This window comes from Hemibagrus wyckioides, linkage group LG09 (genome assembly GCF_019097595.1).
Source record: "Hemibagrus wyckioides isolate EC202008001 linkage group LG09, SWU_Hwy_1.0, whole genome shotgun sequence".
Lineage (NCBI taxonomy): Eukaryota > Metazoa > Chordata > Actinopteri > Siluriformes > Bagridae > Hemibagrus > Hemibagrus wyckioides.
In genome coordinates, this window is record NC_080718.1 from 8655657 (window position 1) to 8674433 (window position 18777).

At 35.2% G+C, this 18777-nt stretch overlaps 1 protein-coding gene across 2 annotated transcripts; it reads right to left on the bottom strand.

The window, feature by feature from the left end:
• Nucleotides 1-634: 634 nt before the first annotated feature.
• LOC131358975 (ribosome quality control complex subunit NEMF-like) lies at nucleotides 635-18749 on the bottom strand. 2 transcript variants are annotated; one of them, XM_058398452.1, is made up of 32 exons: nucleotides 18595-18749; nucleotides 18144-18212; nucleotides 17866-17968; nucleotides 17641-17766; nucleotides 16235-16383; nucleotides 14920-14987; nucleotides 14737-14826; nucleotides 14525-14598; nucleotides 14356-14426; nucleotides 14175-14250; nucleotides 13953-14093; nucleotides 12059-12267; nucleotides 11458-11649; nucleotides 10903-10966; nucleotides 10729-10817; nucleotides 10538-10641; nucleotides 10390-10452; nucleotides 7938-8050; nucleotides 7783-7840; nucleotides 7250-7308; nucleotides 6228-6348; nucleotides 5017-5323; nucleotides 3999-4041; nucleotides 3698-3747; nucleotides 3474-3612; nucleotides 3003-3080; nucleotides 2753-2926; nucleotides 1944-1982; nucleotides 1418-1524; nucleotides 1185-1228; nucleotides 996-1075; nucleotides 635-882 (listed from the first exon to the last, which is right to left on the bottom strand). In XM_058398452.1, the coding sequence occupies exons 1-32, from the start codon at nucleotides 18651-18653 to the stop codon at nucleotides 805-807; spliced, it is 3237 nt and encodes a 1078-aa protein (XP_058254435.1). In that variant the 5' UTR covers nucleotides 18654-18749; the 3' UTR covers nucleotides 635-804. The 2 variants fall into 2 exon arrangements, with proteins under 2 accessions (XP_058254435.1, XP_058254434.1); XM_058398451.1 differs by having other exon boundaries at nucleotides 5017-5344.
• Nucleotides 18750-18777: the final 28 nt, after the last annotated feature.

Consider the following 18777-nt stretch of genomic DNA (forward strand, 5'->3'; position numbering starts at 1 on the left):
GACCTCGTATGTAAAATATACAGCCTGCTAAACTTGTATTTTTAATATTCTACATAACTGTGTACATGTGTTTCTTGTTATTGTTCCTAATGTATGCTTTAATAAGGGTTGATGTCAGTCACCTGGGCCTTGCGATTTTCCAATGTGGTGGCACATGTAAATGCTGAACTACTTCACCTCTCATCTAAGCAGCCGAACATCCTGGCATAGCAAATGCCCAGTCTCTTTGATTTATAAATGCAAATTTCAGTAGAAATACGGATCAGAAAGGAGCATTATTTTACACATTGGTTTTGTCATGCAGTTGAATAGGACCTGTTATACACAAGAAATTTACATAAGCCTTTCATTTGAAACTATAAACTATTTGTGCATGTGTTTGAGAGGACAAACTGTATTTTGTGGTTTAATAATTCAACATTTTTTGTTATCTTAAGAGACATGGAAAAACTGTTAACTAAGTAGCCTGTTTTGTAGGATGTATTTTGGATATCAAGTAAATACTGTGGGCATTTTTTGCTAAATATTTTGCTTTTGAATGGAAAAATAACTAAATTGAACAATACCATTTTATAGCTGTCATCAATGTTCTTTATATTTTTACAACAGACACACACACACACACACACACACAAACTGTAAAGGAGTGAAAATTGTTTTATTTGTTACAATTTAACAAGTTTTTAAAACACTTAATGTTCAGGCTCCAAAGCAAGCATTTACAGGAGATGAACCATCCAAGATTTCACTTTTTTTTTTTATTCTGCTGAATATTATATGCAACCAAAGTAGTGTTCCATACATTTACTTCTTCTTTGCTGCCAAAAGGTTTGGAGCAGATACTTTTACTTTGCCGGGCATGTTTCTTGATAGATCAGTGTCCTATGTGAAAAAATGAACAAATATTTGTTACGTTTTATTGAACTATTCATTTATTTAGTCACGAACAAATATATTTACACTATATGATATGAGCAAATGGGACAGTCAAAGACCTTCACACTGCGGAACAGATCTTTCTCTCTGGCACTGGTTTCTTTAGCATGCATGAAGCTGAACACAGCAGTCCGGGCAGCTGATAGAGTTAAAGGGTTGTTATTCAGATATGGAAAGTACTATTCAAAATTAAAATAAGAAATATTTGATATGTAATATTATTATTATTGTAAATTATTATTATTTACCCTTTCCTTTCTTCTGGGTCCCCGGAGTCAATTTTACTTTGTGCCTGAGAAAACATTACATGCATGATATAATAATATACAGAATATCATAAATAATCTTGACAAAGTAGATCTTGAAGAGTTTCTGTGTTTCTGCTATGCAAGTTATTGTTTTGTACACAGTAGGTGAAGGCTGTATTTATGTGTTAACGATACACTCAATATGTGATAGATAAAAGAGAACAGATAAGTACTTGAAAGTGGAGAGAGCTGTGTATGGTGCACACACAGGCACTGCAAACAGCAGCATATCATCTGAATGTGGCTGACCAGTGAGAGAGTCAAGGAAATTTTCATATTCCTAAAAATACAAATAATAAAGAATTTATACACCATCATACCAAAAAGGTTAACTAAGTATAAACACTATGAAACACGTGTGAACAGGAGTCCCACTGCTAACAGATAAATTAGTATTTTGAGTAGTAGTGGGTGAAGGACTATTCTGGCACATTATATACTGTATATTCTGTACAGTGTGGAAATATGAGTTATTTCCAACAAAAGTACAGGGAATTGGAGAACAAATACCAAAAATGTATTCCATGGTTTTGACCAGATAACTGGTCCGAGAATTTAAACTTACATTATTTGATTAAATTATTTTTAAATGGCAGTGACTGGGAAATCTTGCTATATGAAATTACACACCTATGAGCAGTATCAGAGACTATCAACACAGGGCATGGTGTTAAACCTGTCCTTAATGTAGAGGTTTACCTCTGCTCCAGGATTCTCCTGATCCATATCATCAGCATCCTATGGAGAAAAAAAGCATCATCTCATTAAGCATCAATTATATCAAACATTTTTATGTTGATTACATCAAAAATACCCCATAAAAAGGTGACTCACAAACGGTTTATGAAAGGCAATAAACAATAAAGGCAATCTCAGAACCTACCTGGTAAAATATCTCTTTATACAATGTTCATTTTCCTACCGTAACAACTACCTAACTTTAAAACAGCATTTACAATATTCTCGTATTTACAGTGTTGGGCATATAACCAGCATTTGTAAACAACCCCAGGGCAATTAACCCTTTTTACCATTCCATCAGCATAAGGGTAATCAGCTAATGAGACAATTTCCATCAGTATAAACAAACAAATGATTTGCCTGATATAAAATTAGCAAGCCAGATAAAAAATTAGCCAGGATACTGTTGGCTTTTGAGTGCGAGATGTTTTTACTTCTATTTGGATAACTTTACACACTTTATACTCAAATTTCTTTTAGGATTATGAACAAACACTAGAGGCATCTAAATGAACTACAATGAAATTAAAAATGAAAAAAAAAAAAAAAAAACTAACATTTTCCATGGTTTTCTAAGAAAAAACTTTTTTTTTTTTTCTACAAACTTTTCTATGAATATATGAATCTACTCTTATAGGCTAGGTAAAAACAGAAATACTATGCATGGGCACCCCCTAAACAGACAGAAATTGCATTTTTTTTTGGCCCTAAATTAAATAGAATTAAAATATCTGCACTATTAAATGTAGTAAATAAATTCCTCCTACTTTGTCATCCTGTTCTGTGCTGTATTGTCCTGCTTGATTGACATCAGTCCCCAGCTGTTCAGCTTTCTTTACTGCTCTGGGCTTTTGAGCAAGTTTCTGAGGTGCTCGCTTTCTGAGGTCTTCTTTCCCCTTCATTCCTTTCTTCCCTTTCTCTTCTTTATTGGAGCCTGCAGACTGTGCAAAGAGGGTTTAGTCGAATTCCCAACCAAACTGACTAATGGACAAAAACTCACAAGAAAACACAACTAACCCCAAGTAACTTCATCATTAGCTCACGATCTTCCTCATCTTGGTCTTTGTATTTGTCCTTGATTTTCTTCAGCTTGTTCTAATGGACCACAAACAATGTAAGACCACATTACTGACTTTTGCAGCACTGATATTTAATACCATACTATTTCTTTCGTCATTCATTGTCAAATCGTAATATCACAGACTTTATTCATTCTTTTATTTTGGTGAATTATAACATCACTTTTCTGACCAAAAAAATATATTTTATAATTAAAAAGACACATCTTATCTGGGAAGCCATGTTTTGCACAAAGTATCTCCGGAAGCATTATTTCCAGGGAACAAAAAAAAAGAATTAAAAATTGATATATGCAGTAACACATGTCCGGGAACCTGTCTGATGTGTCACAGAATTACATTACAGAGTTCCACTAACATAGTTTAGCATGTTTCTAAAGATTGAGATTCAGCTGTGATGCAGTGTAACCTTTTGTCCTCTCTTCCGCGGCTGAGCAGCTCCTCCACACTTAGGACTGGTTGCAGAAGAACTTTGGATCTCCTCTTTTTTCATCTCATCTTCTTCTGGATGTTCACTGCTTCCCTGTTTCTGCTTCTTTTTTATATCCCTGGATACCACACACACATTCATTCAGCTTCAAGCCATATAAATGCTATATGAGATCTAATTTATATCTATAATTAAGGTTTAACCTTCTCTGCTTTGCACTCATGTACTTTTTCCCTTGTGGTACTGTGTTTTCCTGTTGGAAGGAGAAGTCATTTATGAAGATTATGATGCATTCTATGACACGTTAAATCCAGTATTAGATAACTTGACTTGGTAATATCAGTCAAGTGGTTTAGTTATAACAGAGCCAAATTTTACTACTTACCTTAAAAAAAAACAATGATAATAGTATATATTACTAATATTAATTTTATTTTTGTTAAAATTCTTTAGCTCTATTCTTTGCTTTATATTCCAGAAGAATTAAAGTGGTTTGAAATATACCCGTGTTGCAACTTCTTGTTTGAAACCAGCATTGGTCATTCCCCTGCAATGAAAGAAATCAATACTTAATATCATAAATTAATTTTCTCCAAAATAATCTTCCTGGCAAACATCCAAATAACCAAACATCATTGGAAACCGTTTCATATGATAAAGGTTTATGTATTGTGAGTAAAAGGTTACTGGAATTGAGATACGGTGACCATTTGATTTACATCAATTTCATCCCTGTTAAACCATTTAGTGACTCCTCCATGTTGATGTGGATGGGGTCATCCTGGAAGAGACCCCACAGGTCAAAAATATTCTGATTGATGACTGATCTCATTAGATCATCATACTGCACATCTGTGTAGGCTACTGCCTTTCCAAACAGAGAATTCATAAACATACATTTGTTTTTTGTAGTACAGTGTTACCCCTGAAACAATGATCATGAATCACTACTCTGGCAATTTTTCCTTTGTTTGCGTTCCATCTTTTTCTTACTATTCCTTTCCTTTGGAGCAGCTAGTTTCTAGACAGTGTGACCTCAATGAATCCACTGTCTGTGACTACCCCCAGCCTCTTCCAGTGGGACTCCAAAGAAGTGCATTTGGCAGCTGGGTATAATGCCACAGTGATGCCGGATATACTGCTCTCAAAACATGGTGCTTAAAAGCATCTTTAGATGAGGGAGCTGTGCTTAATTAAATTCAATTATTGAACTATTTTAACCCTATTTTATCCCTAATGAGCAAGCCTGATAGTTAACAAGTAGTGGTGCTTTGGGCAGAGTACAAAGTGAGAACAAATTGTGTCTTTTTTTCTTTCTCTATGAGCTATGTGTATTCAAAGTAACATTGATCATATTGTATGGTGCATTTTTTTTATCCTATCAAAGGATATCAGTGATCACCTGTCCTAGGCTACATTGTATCTGTCTTAACAGTAAGTATCTTTGTAGAAAGTGACTGAAAACATTTTGCCAAATTATTAAATGTAAATGTAATATAAATTTAAGTCAGTTTAGTATTACCTGTTGGACTGAAGGTGTGTGAGTATGATTGTGGTGTCTGGAAAACTGATGTCAGTACTATCCTCCTCACTCTTAGTCCCTTCATCAGTCTCCTTTTCTCCTTTCTGTTCGCACACCTCCTTCTCCTCCTCCTCTTCCTCCTGGTTCAATGTCTCAAACTGGATTTCACTTGACTGCTCTTCATTAGCTTCCATGTTCTCTTCTGCTTCCACTTTTTGCAGCATTTCTTCATGTCCTTCTTCCATTGTGCCGTCCTCCTCTAACATGTCGTCTCCATCAGCCTCTACTTCATTTGCACTGTCTTCTCCTGGGAGAAACATAGTGCTGACTGGGTTGTCAAATTGAAGCAAACAATGTACATAAAATGTTAATAAGCTCTCAGTTCAAATCAGTTAAACATAGTCAAAATAAGTTGAATTAATATATAAAATATTTCAACAATAATGCTTATTTTTATTGTTTATTTATTTTTGTTATTAAGAAGTGTTAAATTGCCTACTAGCTCTGGGACATGAGTGAAGATCTCAAAGATGGTATACAAATTACATGGAATATGTTTTTGTTAGTTTGGAAAATAGCTTTTTTCTCAGATAAATTAAGTGGTGTGAGTATACCTGCTTGTGTTTGTGTATGCTTGTACAATGAATGAAGTCTACACACTCCTGATAAAATGGCAGATATTTGTGATGTAAAAATTTTAAGCCAAGATAAATCATGCCAGAACTTTTTCCACCCTCAATGTGAAATTACAAACATATAAAAAATTACAATTAATTGAAAAATGAAACTATTTAATTAAGTGAAAAAACAGATACATTTCAGGGAAAAATGTAAAAGTTAAGAAATGGAGCAGTGTGAGAAGACAGAAACCTTTTAAATGACTTGAATCCATCGAAAAATCTGTGGGATGGATCTAGAATGTTTTTGCAAAAAAGACTGGGAAAATATTACCAAGTCAACAGGTGCCACGCAGATAGACCCTTAGGCACATGTAATAAAATCAAAAGGTGCTTCAACAAAGTGTTAGTTTAGGGGTGTGATGACACTTATGCAACTAGGTCATTTTAAAAAATTTTTTTCCTGTTTTCCCTAATAAAGTCTGTTTGTTTTGCACTTCCTTTCTATAATTTGAAATTTCACATTAAAGGTGAGAAAGACACGAGTAACTGCCATTTTAACCATCTTTTTATACCCATATTATATACAAATACCCAGCAGCTCCTCTCCCTCTTCTAAAAGCTCTGCAGTTCTAGAGCTGATGTCTTCCATGTCCTCTTCCAGAGTTTTAACCTTCCTCTCTCCCCGGTGTCTAAACACACTCTGCTCATCCACCTACAGGCAGAATAGATGATTCTGAAACAATTGGTTAAAATAGTGCACATTTACAGTCCCCAATTCCTCCAAATAATTTGGTCTTTTTTGCTGGTCCCCTTAGATCCCTTCAATGGCCTGTTCTTTTTGCTATACACTGAAGACATTTGGGTTTAAGATCAAAAGACGAATGAGATAGATCAGAATTTCAGCTTTAAAATCCTGATATTTACATTAGATGTGTTAAACAACATGTCACATTTTCTCTGTCCAAAGTTTTCTTAGTTGTTTTCTATCAAAGTCTAATCTGGCACTTCTGTTCTTGAACATTACTTATGGTTTGCATTTTGAAGTGAACACTATATGAAGGTATGTCTTGATTGTAAACTTACAATAGGCCTACTTCTTGAGAGTGTTCTTGACTTGGCTAGATGCTCTAAAGGGGTTTTTCTTCAGAGAGGAAAGAATTCTGCAGTCATCTACTTTAGTTGTCTCTGTGGTCTTTCTGGCCTTTTGGTGAGCTCTCCACTGCATTCCATCTTTTTAAGAATATACCATATTTCTGATTGAGCCACTAAAAAAGTTTCTGCTACCTCTCTAATAGGTCTTTTTTCAGTCTAATGAAAGTTGCATTGACACCTCTTTGGACCACATATTGAGAGTTCCTATAAATGCTACCAAATGCAAAGTAAATGCATGGAATCAACTCCAGACTTAGAACTATTGTATAAAAAAGCTATATCACATTCAAAATCATTCATCATCATGCTTGATCTTAAAATGATTATCTTTGACCTCTTGCCTAGGCCAGAAACACAGCTGAACTGATATTCAGTACAACAGCATTGTAGCTTGTATAACAATTATATGTAATAAGTTTTACATTATAGCATGGCAGTGTCAGCATTGAAAACATACTTACTTTGAAGAGAAAACCAAACCCCATTATAAGATAAGAGGGAGGTAAGTAATTCTTCTTCCCTAAGAGTAAATGGGTAAAAAAGTACAGTATCTAATTAACTCTTTGGGCAAACACTGGTGGTAGACAACCCTGAAATACCTAAATTACAACAACTGATGAAAACTGATGAAAAAATACATTATAAATGTATTTAAAAACAGATAAATAAAGATAAGACATTTATCAGATGTGCCTTCTTGTTGGAACAAGCATATCCATATACCATACATTTAACATACCATATTCATATATGGAATTAACGTAACTCATTAACGTAATTAACGACTCATGTGATCCAACTATGAGTGCACAGTACTGTGTGTGAAAGGAGTCATCTTAGAGAAGATGAAAATCTTTTTCGGAGGTGGCATATGGCCACATATCATATGCTTGTTATGCATCCAAGTGTGATACTGACAATATGGCTACCCACTTATGATAAAATCACTCAAGTTTGATGTTAATACCAGGTCTGGAGAAAGCCTAACTTTTACCTCTAATCATGAAGCTTCCTGTTGTTAAGTACTCTCCTGTTGGAGCAGTTTTGGACACCTGCAGCAAGCATGAACTTGAAGTATAGTCATATCATATTTCAATGACAATTTTGTATACAATTCTGGATTAGAATTAAAAGCCTGTCCTGGCTCACCTGGTTATGATGGACCCACCAAGCACTTGTGATGACTTTGGCATCCCAAGCAGCGCTGTAGCACACAGCCATTGTTCCAGCCTCAGTTAGTGTGCGTGGGGGAACAAGCTCACCTTAATATGCAAGGTACATCTTATTAGCATTCAGAAACAATGAACTTTGAAATATTAACTTTAAAAATATATGAACCAGGTGAATTCTAATAAACAAGTCTGCCATCTACAAGGAAAAGCTTGAAGCTTCTGCACAAGACCCTCATAAGCTCCATAACATCTCTTCCCTACTCAACCCCCCTGGCTTCATCTTCTCCATCCTCCCTGACAGCTCATCATCTGAAACTCAATCCTGCAAAAGTGAACTGTTGGTTATTCCTGGTCATTCCCAGGCCAAGATCTTGTGATATCCCTGCACAACTCTCTGATCTACCCTTTGGCCAATGCCCGCAACCTTGGGGTAACCATGGACAATCAACTGTCCTTTTCCTCCCATGTTGCTAATATTACATGCTCATGTCAGTTTCTTCTGTACAACATCAGAAGGATTCGGCAATTTTTATCCACACAGGCTGCTCAGGTGTTTGTTCAGTCTCTTGTCATTTGGAGACGGTATTGATGAGATTATGTATGTATTGCATGTATTTAAAAAAAAATCCTTCCAACTTAATTTTCAGGCTGATGGTATCCTATGTCTGTGACATATTTAACCAGTGTTAATGCATTCATTCATGATAAAGACTTCAAAGCACTTTGGCAGACACCCTTATCCAGGGTGACGTACAAAATGCCACAAATGTAAATGAAATGTAAGTTAATACATACAGAATATCCATTATTAACTGTAGCAAAAGCTACTCTCACATAGTAAAAGCTGGTGTTCAGGTGGTTTTCACTATGCAGCTGTGAATATGGAATTATAACCCCACTTGTTTCTGAAAGGAGCAAGGCCTACAGATCCTTAAATGTTTGTCTGGGTTCTTTGATGACTTTTTAGATAGAAGATTTACTCTTGGAGGAATTTTGGTAGGTCGGTCACTTCAGGGAAGATTCATGACTGTTCCATGTTTTCGATTTGATGATAATGACACTCACTGTGGTTCGCTGGAGTACCAGAGCCTTAGAAATATCTTTGTAACCTTTTCCTAGGTTTATATTTTAATTAATACCTTTCTCATATTTTATTAACTATAATGACTAACTTTCTCTCCTTTCGGCCTGCTTTACATGGCTAAAAAGGTTCTGTTTATATGATTAGATTCAGTACAGTTGGCAGTAATCAAGCCTGGGTGTGACTTGTCCAATTTACTCCAAATCTCAATTAAATTAGGTCAGTGGACAACATTTTCCCTTCAATTAATGAAATCATTTTATCACTGTATTTTGTTACTTGGAAAAACCTATATGAATGTACAAAAAAATGAAATCAGGAAGAACAAATATAATCAGTGATATTGTGAAACCTTCTGTAAGAATATGTTTAGGTAACACTTATGGAAGGAGACAAAAGTCTCAGGGCTTTGAAGAGGTCAGTAAATTTTCTGCCATTAGAGTCTTCAGGACAGATGACTTTGAACTTCCTGATTTCTCAGTAACATGATAAACTGTTTATTCCTTGCCAAAAGCATGTGGACACCTGACCATCATACCCAAATGAGCTTGTTGTTCCATTCTGAAACATCCCATTCTGAAGCTGGTGCCCCATTTACTGTTATAATAGGTTCCAATCTTTTAGGAAGGCTTTCCACTAGACTTTGGAACATGGCTGTGGATATTTCATATTCTGTCATGAGAATCAGTGAGGTCTGGGAGGTCTGGTTCACAGTAGGCATTCCAATTCATCCCATAGGGCTATTCAGGGCTGTGTCCAGGCCACTCAAGTTCTAACCCACCATCCTTGGAAAATCATTATGCATTTATGGCCATTGTTTTATGCAGAGTGATATGCTGGAGAAGGTTTTGGCCATGACCGCTAATTGAGATAAAGGGAATCTAAAAAATTATAGCATACAATAGCATTCTAGACAATTTTGCTTTTAAATCTGTGGGAAAAGGTGGGTAAGGATGTCCACATATGGATGTGATGGTCAGGTGCCCATATATCTTTGGCCATATAGTATAAATATAAATGGTTAAAAAGTTTAAATGTAAGTAATTGAAGCATACATGTGAGTTAATATAAATAAAATAACTGTAATTGTTAGCAGATTTGTTTTGTGTAAGAGGAATAAAACGTCAAGTTACTTTGCTTTGTGTTGGGCCACATTACACCACCCTGTTGCTATTTTCCTATAACAGCATATCCTGTCATGTTTTCTTTCTTATATCTTTATAGTTTATAGTGATGGTATATGCCAATCATTTTAGTGTCTACACTAAAGCTGACAGTAATTCCCACTAAAAATGCTCCTCATAAATAAAGATTTTAAATGTTAGAAAGTTAACAAAAATCCTTGTACCAGATGGATTCTTGATGACACAGCTTGTAGCTCCATGAAGATCAGCATGGATGTAGATGTCCCCTGAGAAAAAAACATTTTTCACTGAAACTTGAGAGGAATAACATCTAACATTCAAAACAAAATGTAATCTAAACTAAACTTGTACCTGGTCGCAAGTAACGTTTAACTATCATCTCATTCTGCTGCTGGTCCCGTCCAGCAATAATGAGGTAGTTCTCTGAACTAATGAACCACAGGAACTTTTCAAACCTGGAAAATAAACAGAATTGCTCAGAATTTTTGGGATATGAGATATGTATCTATAATCCTTAAATTTCTTTAAAAAAATTGTCTCACCAGAAGACTTTTCTGGCTTTTTGAATTGTTGTCACTGTCTGGACTTCTTTAAGGGTTTGCTTGGTCTTTTTCTCAGCAGACTTATAAGCCTTGCAATAAATAAATAAATAAAGACACACACTATATATAACACATTTAATTTAATTTGGAAGTATTGTGTTCCTCTCTTTTTACCTTCTCTGCAGCCTCAACTGTTTTCTGCTCCTTTTTGGCAGCATTCCGCTTGTGGTCATAATATCTGAGAGATTATTGACAGCAGGCACACATCTTATTGTACACAAAATGGCCCACATTTATCCATAATTTTAGGAGCATTTACAAAAGAAACTTGGTATTCATGGCTCATGACAATTTATGAATAAAAATTACTAATGTAAATCTTGACTAATCTTGAGCTTTTAATATATGGATTTTAATATATGGATTAATGTCTAAAAACTGTCAAGTTTTAACAAAACAACTCTTAATAATATTATAATGACTTTAAATTGTAACACAAGTGTGTGTTGTACCCCTTATGCATGCCCCATGTGATCCACCGTGTAAGGAACTAACAAAGTGTCACTTAGTGCAATCATAGTTCACAATACACTTATGGAAATATACTGAGCAATTACAAAAATGGAATTTAACAAAGAACTTCTGAAAACATCAAACTATATAATGTTCCTGGATTATTTCCTACAGAAGCAATTATATGTTATCATATTTACAAACCGGAGTACTTACTTTTTTGAATTGGCATAAGCAGACAAACCAAGGTCCACATCCACCAGTATGGGTTTATTCTTCTGTACCTTGCCCTTCTGTCCTTTGTCTTTATTCTTATTTTTCTTCTCCATTGCCTGCTCAGACCCTTCATTAGTATCTTCTGAAACTACTTTCTCTTCCTCACCTTCCTCTAAACCAATGTATGGGTTCCTGCGTGATGAAAGTTTTATTTTCATTATCAGACCAAATAATGACAGTATTGAAATGAAAATGAAATGTTTTTGTGTATGGGTTTTTTGTTTGAGTCAATACTGAATATTTATATTATAAATTTATTATCAAGTTTTAATCATTTTGACTAAAGATAGCTATACACACTATATAAGAAGGATCCCTAAATATGTAATATGTAAATGTTTTTCTCAATCTTGTTTATATAGTTAAAAAATAAAATTATGAGTATAGAGTGTAGAAATGAGTTACTACACAATCAAAAGATTAAGTTTTAAAAGAAAAAAAGAAGAGGCTTAGAAAGGTTTTAATCATCTATAACATAATATGCCAGGGCAAAGAGGCTTCACAGATAGCAGAATTAAGAATAAAGAACATAAGAACATACCTCAGTAGCATAGTGATGTGGTTCGTTTGCAATTTCAGATCTTTTATTGCACATGCCACAGGATCTCCGGCTGCTTGAGCTTCTTTAACAATTAGGCTGATCTCAGCCCAGTCCACCTGATTAGCCAGAGCACTGCGCACCACCTGAATAGCTCGGTCTACAATGGGAAGATTCATTTCCAACAATTCGCCCTTCAAACGATCCACCTCCTGCAAAATATTGATATTACAAATGGATTTTATAAAGCTCTGTATTGTTAAATGAACTGAAAGGTAGTAATGGTACACAAAAATCGCAAGGCACAAAATGGAGTGTTTGCAACTTTGTACATATCTAGCATTTTTTTGTATTTTCCTGCAGCAACAGCATAATCTTTTTCAGCATTGCATGATTTTAGGTACAATGGATAGAAAACATCTACACACTCCTGTTAAGATGGCAGGTGTAAAAAATTAACCAAGTTGTCCTCATGTCAGAACTTTTCCTACCTTTAATGGGTAATTGCAAATTATAAACAAAATAAATTGTGAAACTTTAGGCTTCAGGGACCTATTTTCATTTATACACCACCTAGTGGTTTCAGGTAAGAGTCTATCAGCATGGTATGTTGACATGGCAATATTTTGTCCCAATCTATGAAAATATATTCCAGATCCATCAATATGTTTAGGGCATTTCCTGTTGACAACCTGCTTCATGTCACTCCACAGATTCTTAGTTGAATTCTTTTCTGGGCTCGGGCTAGCGTATTAAAAATCACTAATCTTCTTTTGTTAAATGTATGCATGTTTTGGGCCACTGTCATCATGAACATGCAGGTTGAAGTTTGTCTGCTAAAATTGACTGGTATTTGTAGCTGTTCAGAATTTCCTCTATCTAGATAAATGCAGCCCTATAGCTGCCACCAGCACCACCACTGTGGGTATGGTGTTCTTTTGGTGGTTATACCTTTTGGAGTTGGTCCCAGGCCTTAACACATTTTGCGACATGGTTTGGGATGATTTAATTGAGCTTGTGTTTTGTGAGAAAGGACTTTGGTCTCCACACTACCCCACAGCCTAGACATGTGGAGAATATGATAGACTGTTTTTACATGCAGAGAGTAATCAGTAAATATTTTCCTGCAGCTCCTTTATTGCTGCCATAATCTCGTGGCAGCCTCCCTGGCAAGTTTTGTCTTGTTCTTTTATAAATTTTGGAGCGTTGTCCTGTTCTTGGTACTGTCACTGTGGTGCTCCATTTTCTCTATTTGTTGATGATGGTCTTTATGATGGTTTATGGTACTTCTAATGTTTTGGAATCATTTTATACCCCTCTCCTGATCGTTACAAGTGAGATAACATGCATGCTCAGATTTGGGTTTTTTTAGTTACTTTAAATTAGTTGAATAAGTGAAAATAATTGGATTTATGACAGCTGTATGGTAATTACTTTTGAACATGAAATTGAATGTGATTGGTTCATTGTTTTGGCAATCTTTGCAAAATCTTTGTACAATTAATATTTACAGATATTCAATTTCACCTATTTAAGGTATTTACATGTCAAATCAATATAAATTTTAAGTAATATAAACTGTAATACAATGAAAAAAAGTCTTTCAGCATAACATAACTAAAAGTGAGCAGTCAAAACATAACTACTAATACACACCTGTAGGTGCAACCATGAAATAGAACAAGCTTTGCATTTCCTTCATATGAATAGCAGATCATCTAACTCCTAACTATGAAAATCATAGTGCCATTTGTTAAATTTCATTAGTTTATTTTAGATCATACTTTTTTATTTCTAGTAACAATATTTAGTGCAATATTAGTAATTCATCCGTTTATTTGTTTGCTTGTTTTTTCTACAGTTTTATATACCTATATTTAACTTCTTGTTACCCCACCTGAGCCTGGTGTAGAGCCTCCAACCGTTGTTCATGATCCTTTCTCACATTCTCAAGCTTTTTCAGAGCTTGTTTCTCCTGCTGAAGTGCTTTCAAGTCAATCTTCTGACTCTCCATCTTGGAGAAAAACTCATCAACAGCCTAAGAGTAGAAAGTGATGACTGAAAAGCTCATGGTAGCATAATTAAAATCAGTTTAAAAAAAAAAAAAAGAACCACAAACCTTATCAAAAGACTCAAACTCAAGATATGGGCTCTTTGAGTGTTGGGAAAATAAAAATGGGTGAAATTCTTCATACCTATCAAACCAAAGACATTAAATATAAACATCGATAATCATACACAGTCAAGAAATCACAGAAAGACTGTACTTAGAACTAAAGTATAATAATGTTATGTCTTACGTGAGAAACTGTTCATGTGGTTTGTCTGGTGTCATGCTTGGCTTTTTTTCAGTTTTCTGAATGATGTAACCCTTTAACAGAGGAAAATCCCAAAAACACACTTGCTAATAATACATGTAATAATACACAAATTAGCAGTATAACATTCAGATTCATTATTAATTACAACCTTTCCGTTGAAGTTTGCTGCTTTCTCCATACAGCTCTCTGCCAATTTCAATGCCTCCAGAAGTTTTGGCCCATCTGTAGCATAACACATTTTAACACTGTTTTAACTCATTAAATGTCAATGAAGCAATACATATATTGTATATACAGGTTCTACAGTAACTGCCTTCATTTCTGTATATCTTGAATTATCACAATAACAGGAAAACAAACCTTCTGTCATGTTAAATCGACAGTCCATTTTTAAAAGACCAGGAAAACCAATCTCTATCAGGCAGTGTTCGATTAGAGTGCCTCCATATGCTGTGGGAATAAAGTAAAAGAAATTCTACTAAGGAAAAGCCCCTTGTTCAAGGAAACTTTATGGATAATATTCTGCACAACAGTACCACTTACAAAGGTGGGGATTTAGAATCCTTTTTATTTGCTCCCCAGTCTGAGCTTTGGATAAAATATCTTTAAGCCTGCAAACAAAAACAAATACAAAACAGTAACATTATACTGAACCTATGAATGTATGGTCTTCCAGAATGTTGTTTTGGCAAATGTTGTTTTGGCAAGTTCTGGAAAGTAGCCATAAATGGCAAAAAATACCATAATTGAGGTTTTCTACCAATTACATACGTTGATATAACGATGTTAAGAAAACTTAGGAATTTAGCAAAAAGATGGGGATTTTTTTTTTTATTTGGGTTGATTTCTAACCTGTGTCAAGCTGTGCTTTTTAATAAACACAATACTTTCATCAGGTTTTTGAATAGTTACATGCCACACCAAACCTGACACAAGTCTAATCAATTCAGTTTGAAACCAGATAGCACTGTCTGTGATGCTCCGGCTCAGTCACATCATCGTCAAAACAGAGAAAAGAGCTTACACACCTTGTATGACAGTATAAAGAAAAAAACAGTTAATCAGTGATTATTTCCCCACTGATGAACGGGGCAGACACAGATCAGTCGAGTGAGTGATAAAACTTGTGTTCTTATACCAGGAGTGGCTTTTAACTGAGGTGATGATCCAGAGAGTAGCTACTAAAAGTCATTATATCAAGTTCTGGTATATTTCAGATTTTTATAGAAAAAGTCATCCTGGTGTATGGAAACATTTGACCCCCTGGAATTTTGATATAGTGAATTAAAGCTGATTTACATAAATCTGTCTCTGAAGGTGAACAAATTAGTTGACCTAACTGACTTGCCTAATGAAATGATAACATGGAATGTGTAGAGCTGTGAAAAACAGAGACTCTTTAGCCTAGGTTTATGTAAACTTTTGACCTCAATTGTATGTAACTGCAATGTCTTATTTATGTCATAATTCCAAAAATTCTGCATTAAGATTTTAGGCAAAAGCAACATATGTGTGTCATATTTGTACATGTTTAAAATGTTCCAGGGAAATATCATCAGTGATTTTACAATGTGAACCTGCTTATTATTTGGGGTTCCTACAATTCATACATGGCCTGAGTCAATGGTACATTGCATTTTATAATAAAAACTAGATATAGATAAAGGTTGTCAAAAAAACTTCGAGGTTGGCTTGTCGACGCCAGTCTTATGTCTTACAATTATGTCAAGCTAATGGAATTGATTAAAAAAAAGCATGAAAATAACTTGGCAACTAAGCAATAACTGAACTTACTGTGAAGCACTCAAGCACAGACCTTTCCAGCTTTGTTTGATTAAGACAGAATAATCTATCTTACCTCTCCAGGCTGATAAGGGGTTCAGAAGGCCTGGCATTCTCTATGGGGTATCTTTCTCTCACTGCAATTTTGACATCCTCTGCCTCAGCTGTTCGAAAACGCAGCAGATTCAGGATGGTATACTCATGATCTGTCAGAATTATGTTCCCCTGAAAATGCAAACACACAAATTAAATAAATAACCTTGACAGAACAGTTTTCTACAAACATGTGATTATACATGACACCTCTCTACTAGCTTTGAAAGTGTCAATCACCATATACTCCTGTCAACTCTCTCTGGTCTAGGCATGGATCAGCTTTGAATCTATCTATCTATTTCTAAAGCAAATACTTCAAGGTGTCATGAAGGGGAGGGGTGTCTGAATCTCAGCAACTTAAAACTGGGGTTCCCCAGAGACCCCAGACTGTTCTGTTACACTGCTCTTTTCTATTTATACAGGGGCTTGTGATCTAAGTCCCTTTTTTTCTGGGGCTTGCAATGGAGTCTCATGATGATCTCACAGAACACATTACCTAAACTTCAATACTCAACATTAGAACAGCAAATGGCAAAATGTATTGTCAGAAGAAATCAAAATTAAACATTTTTGATGGTTGTGCACATCACCATCATGTTTGGTGCCAAAGGGGGACTGCATTCATGGAAAAGTCCCTAATACCCCATTTATTAAATATTACGGTGTGGTTGATGCTTTGGGGCTGTAACTGTAAAGAAGAAAGTCTACATGCACAAACCAGGAGCAGACCAAGATCTCTCTATATGTTTTCCACCTTGTTAGACATTAAAGAAATTCTATTATTATCTCCAGTGAATAGAAGAAAAAATAGAAGAAAAATACAACTGGCAAAGAAAAGGCTTAAGAAGCAATCCTGGCTAAATTAATATGGGTGTCTTTTAAATTACTGACTCCACTACTTACCTACAATGTTGAATAACACTATCACTGCATACAATGTGTCTTTCCAATATGATATTCAAATATGATATGATACTTTGAAGAGAGGGACTCGGCCATACTATTTACTCTGTATTCAACTTTTTTACAACTTATTCTTAATCTTATTCTTAAAACTTATTCTTGTTACTGATGTAAACTATCTTTTATTTGTTTCATGTGCTGAGTTTGGGGGGTAAGAAAAAGCACTTTTTTCATTACGAGGTCAAAAGATCTGTTTATACCAAAGTAAACTTCACAGTTCAATAAAGATTAAAAGAACCATGGTATTTTAAATTAGAGTTGTACAAGTTAAAATTTTGTAGCGTTTCAGTTATATTTTTTAAAATAATAAAATATTGGAGGGGTACCAATATCAGCTGATACTCAAAGTTTCAGTTTTTGATATCGATAAAAGAAAAAACAACAATACTGTGCCATCTAGAAATCATAATAAATTTCCCTTACCCTATCATACAACTCAACTATAAGGTGGTATGCCGCCTCTTCAGAGCCAAACTGAAGGTCCACAATCCTGTCCACACCGAGTTGTGTTATATGTACCAATCTCCTGGACTTAAGGTGTTTTCTGCACTTAAGCAACATAGTAAAGAAAACTGTCAGCGAACACTGCACATTAAATTACTACTACGAATTAATCAAAGAGAACATACAGACCGGGGTACAACATACTTTCATAGCAAAGCCAGAGGGCATCACATTTTTGGGCCACTCGAAGTCTGTGGAGTGAATCCTTATACCAGACTCAATCAACAAGACGGCTTTGCTGTCTGGCCTGGGGGGGAAACAACAGCTTATCTCAAGTTTCATAGATTAGCCTTCATTTTCCTGTAGATGCTGTCTATGGCCTAGCTGGACATATACAGTACAACTTGTGCATCTGATTCATCTTTGGGCTTAGGTTATTTCATGTTGAACCATTTTCATTTTTTAAAATTGTGTTCCCTTACTTCTGTAGGCGAATGAGATAGGTCTTGCTGTCAATGTCGTAGACATTGTACACTCGCATCCCCACATACCTGCATAACATGAAAAATATATTTAAAAAAAAAATGATATAGAGGCCACGACCAGTTAGACCAGTATCACCTTACAGAATGTGTAGAAACCGCTATGAGAGACAGCATTTGAGCGCTACATGTTCACTCTGTACACATTTGGTATTCAAGTGTGACGCATATATGCATACTCTGTGCTAGAATTCTTTTAAACATCTAACCAAAAGAGAACAATTCATGGCTTATTTACATACGATGAAACGAGATCCATATAGATAAACCTTTTAACAACAAAAAACAACGTCAACATGTTCCTACAATGCAGAGTTTCAGAGGGATCATTTGATTATCGATCCGGTAGCTACTTTTACTTGGTGCGTATTGGGTGTATTTAATTCCTTACTTGGCATTGAGCTCGGAAATCACTGCCCTAATGTCCACTGTGTTGAATCTGCCTTTCATCGTGTCATCGAGGTACACAAATGATAACTTTCACTATACTGAAGATCCACACTTCCGCATAAATGAGCACTGCGCGTGCGCTATTTTCTACGGAAGCCTGCTTGTTTTCCCCGAGAATTTGATG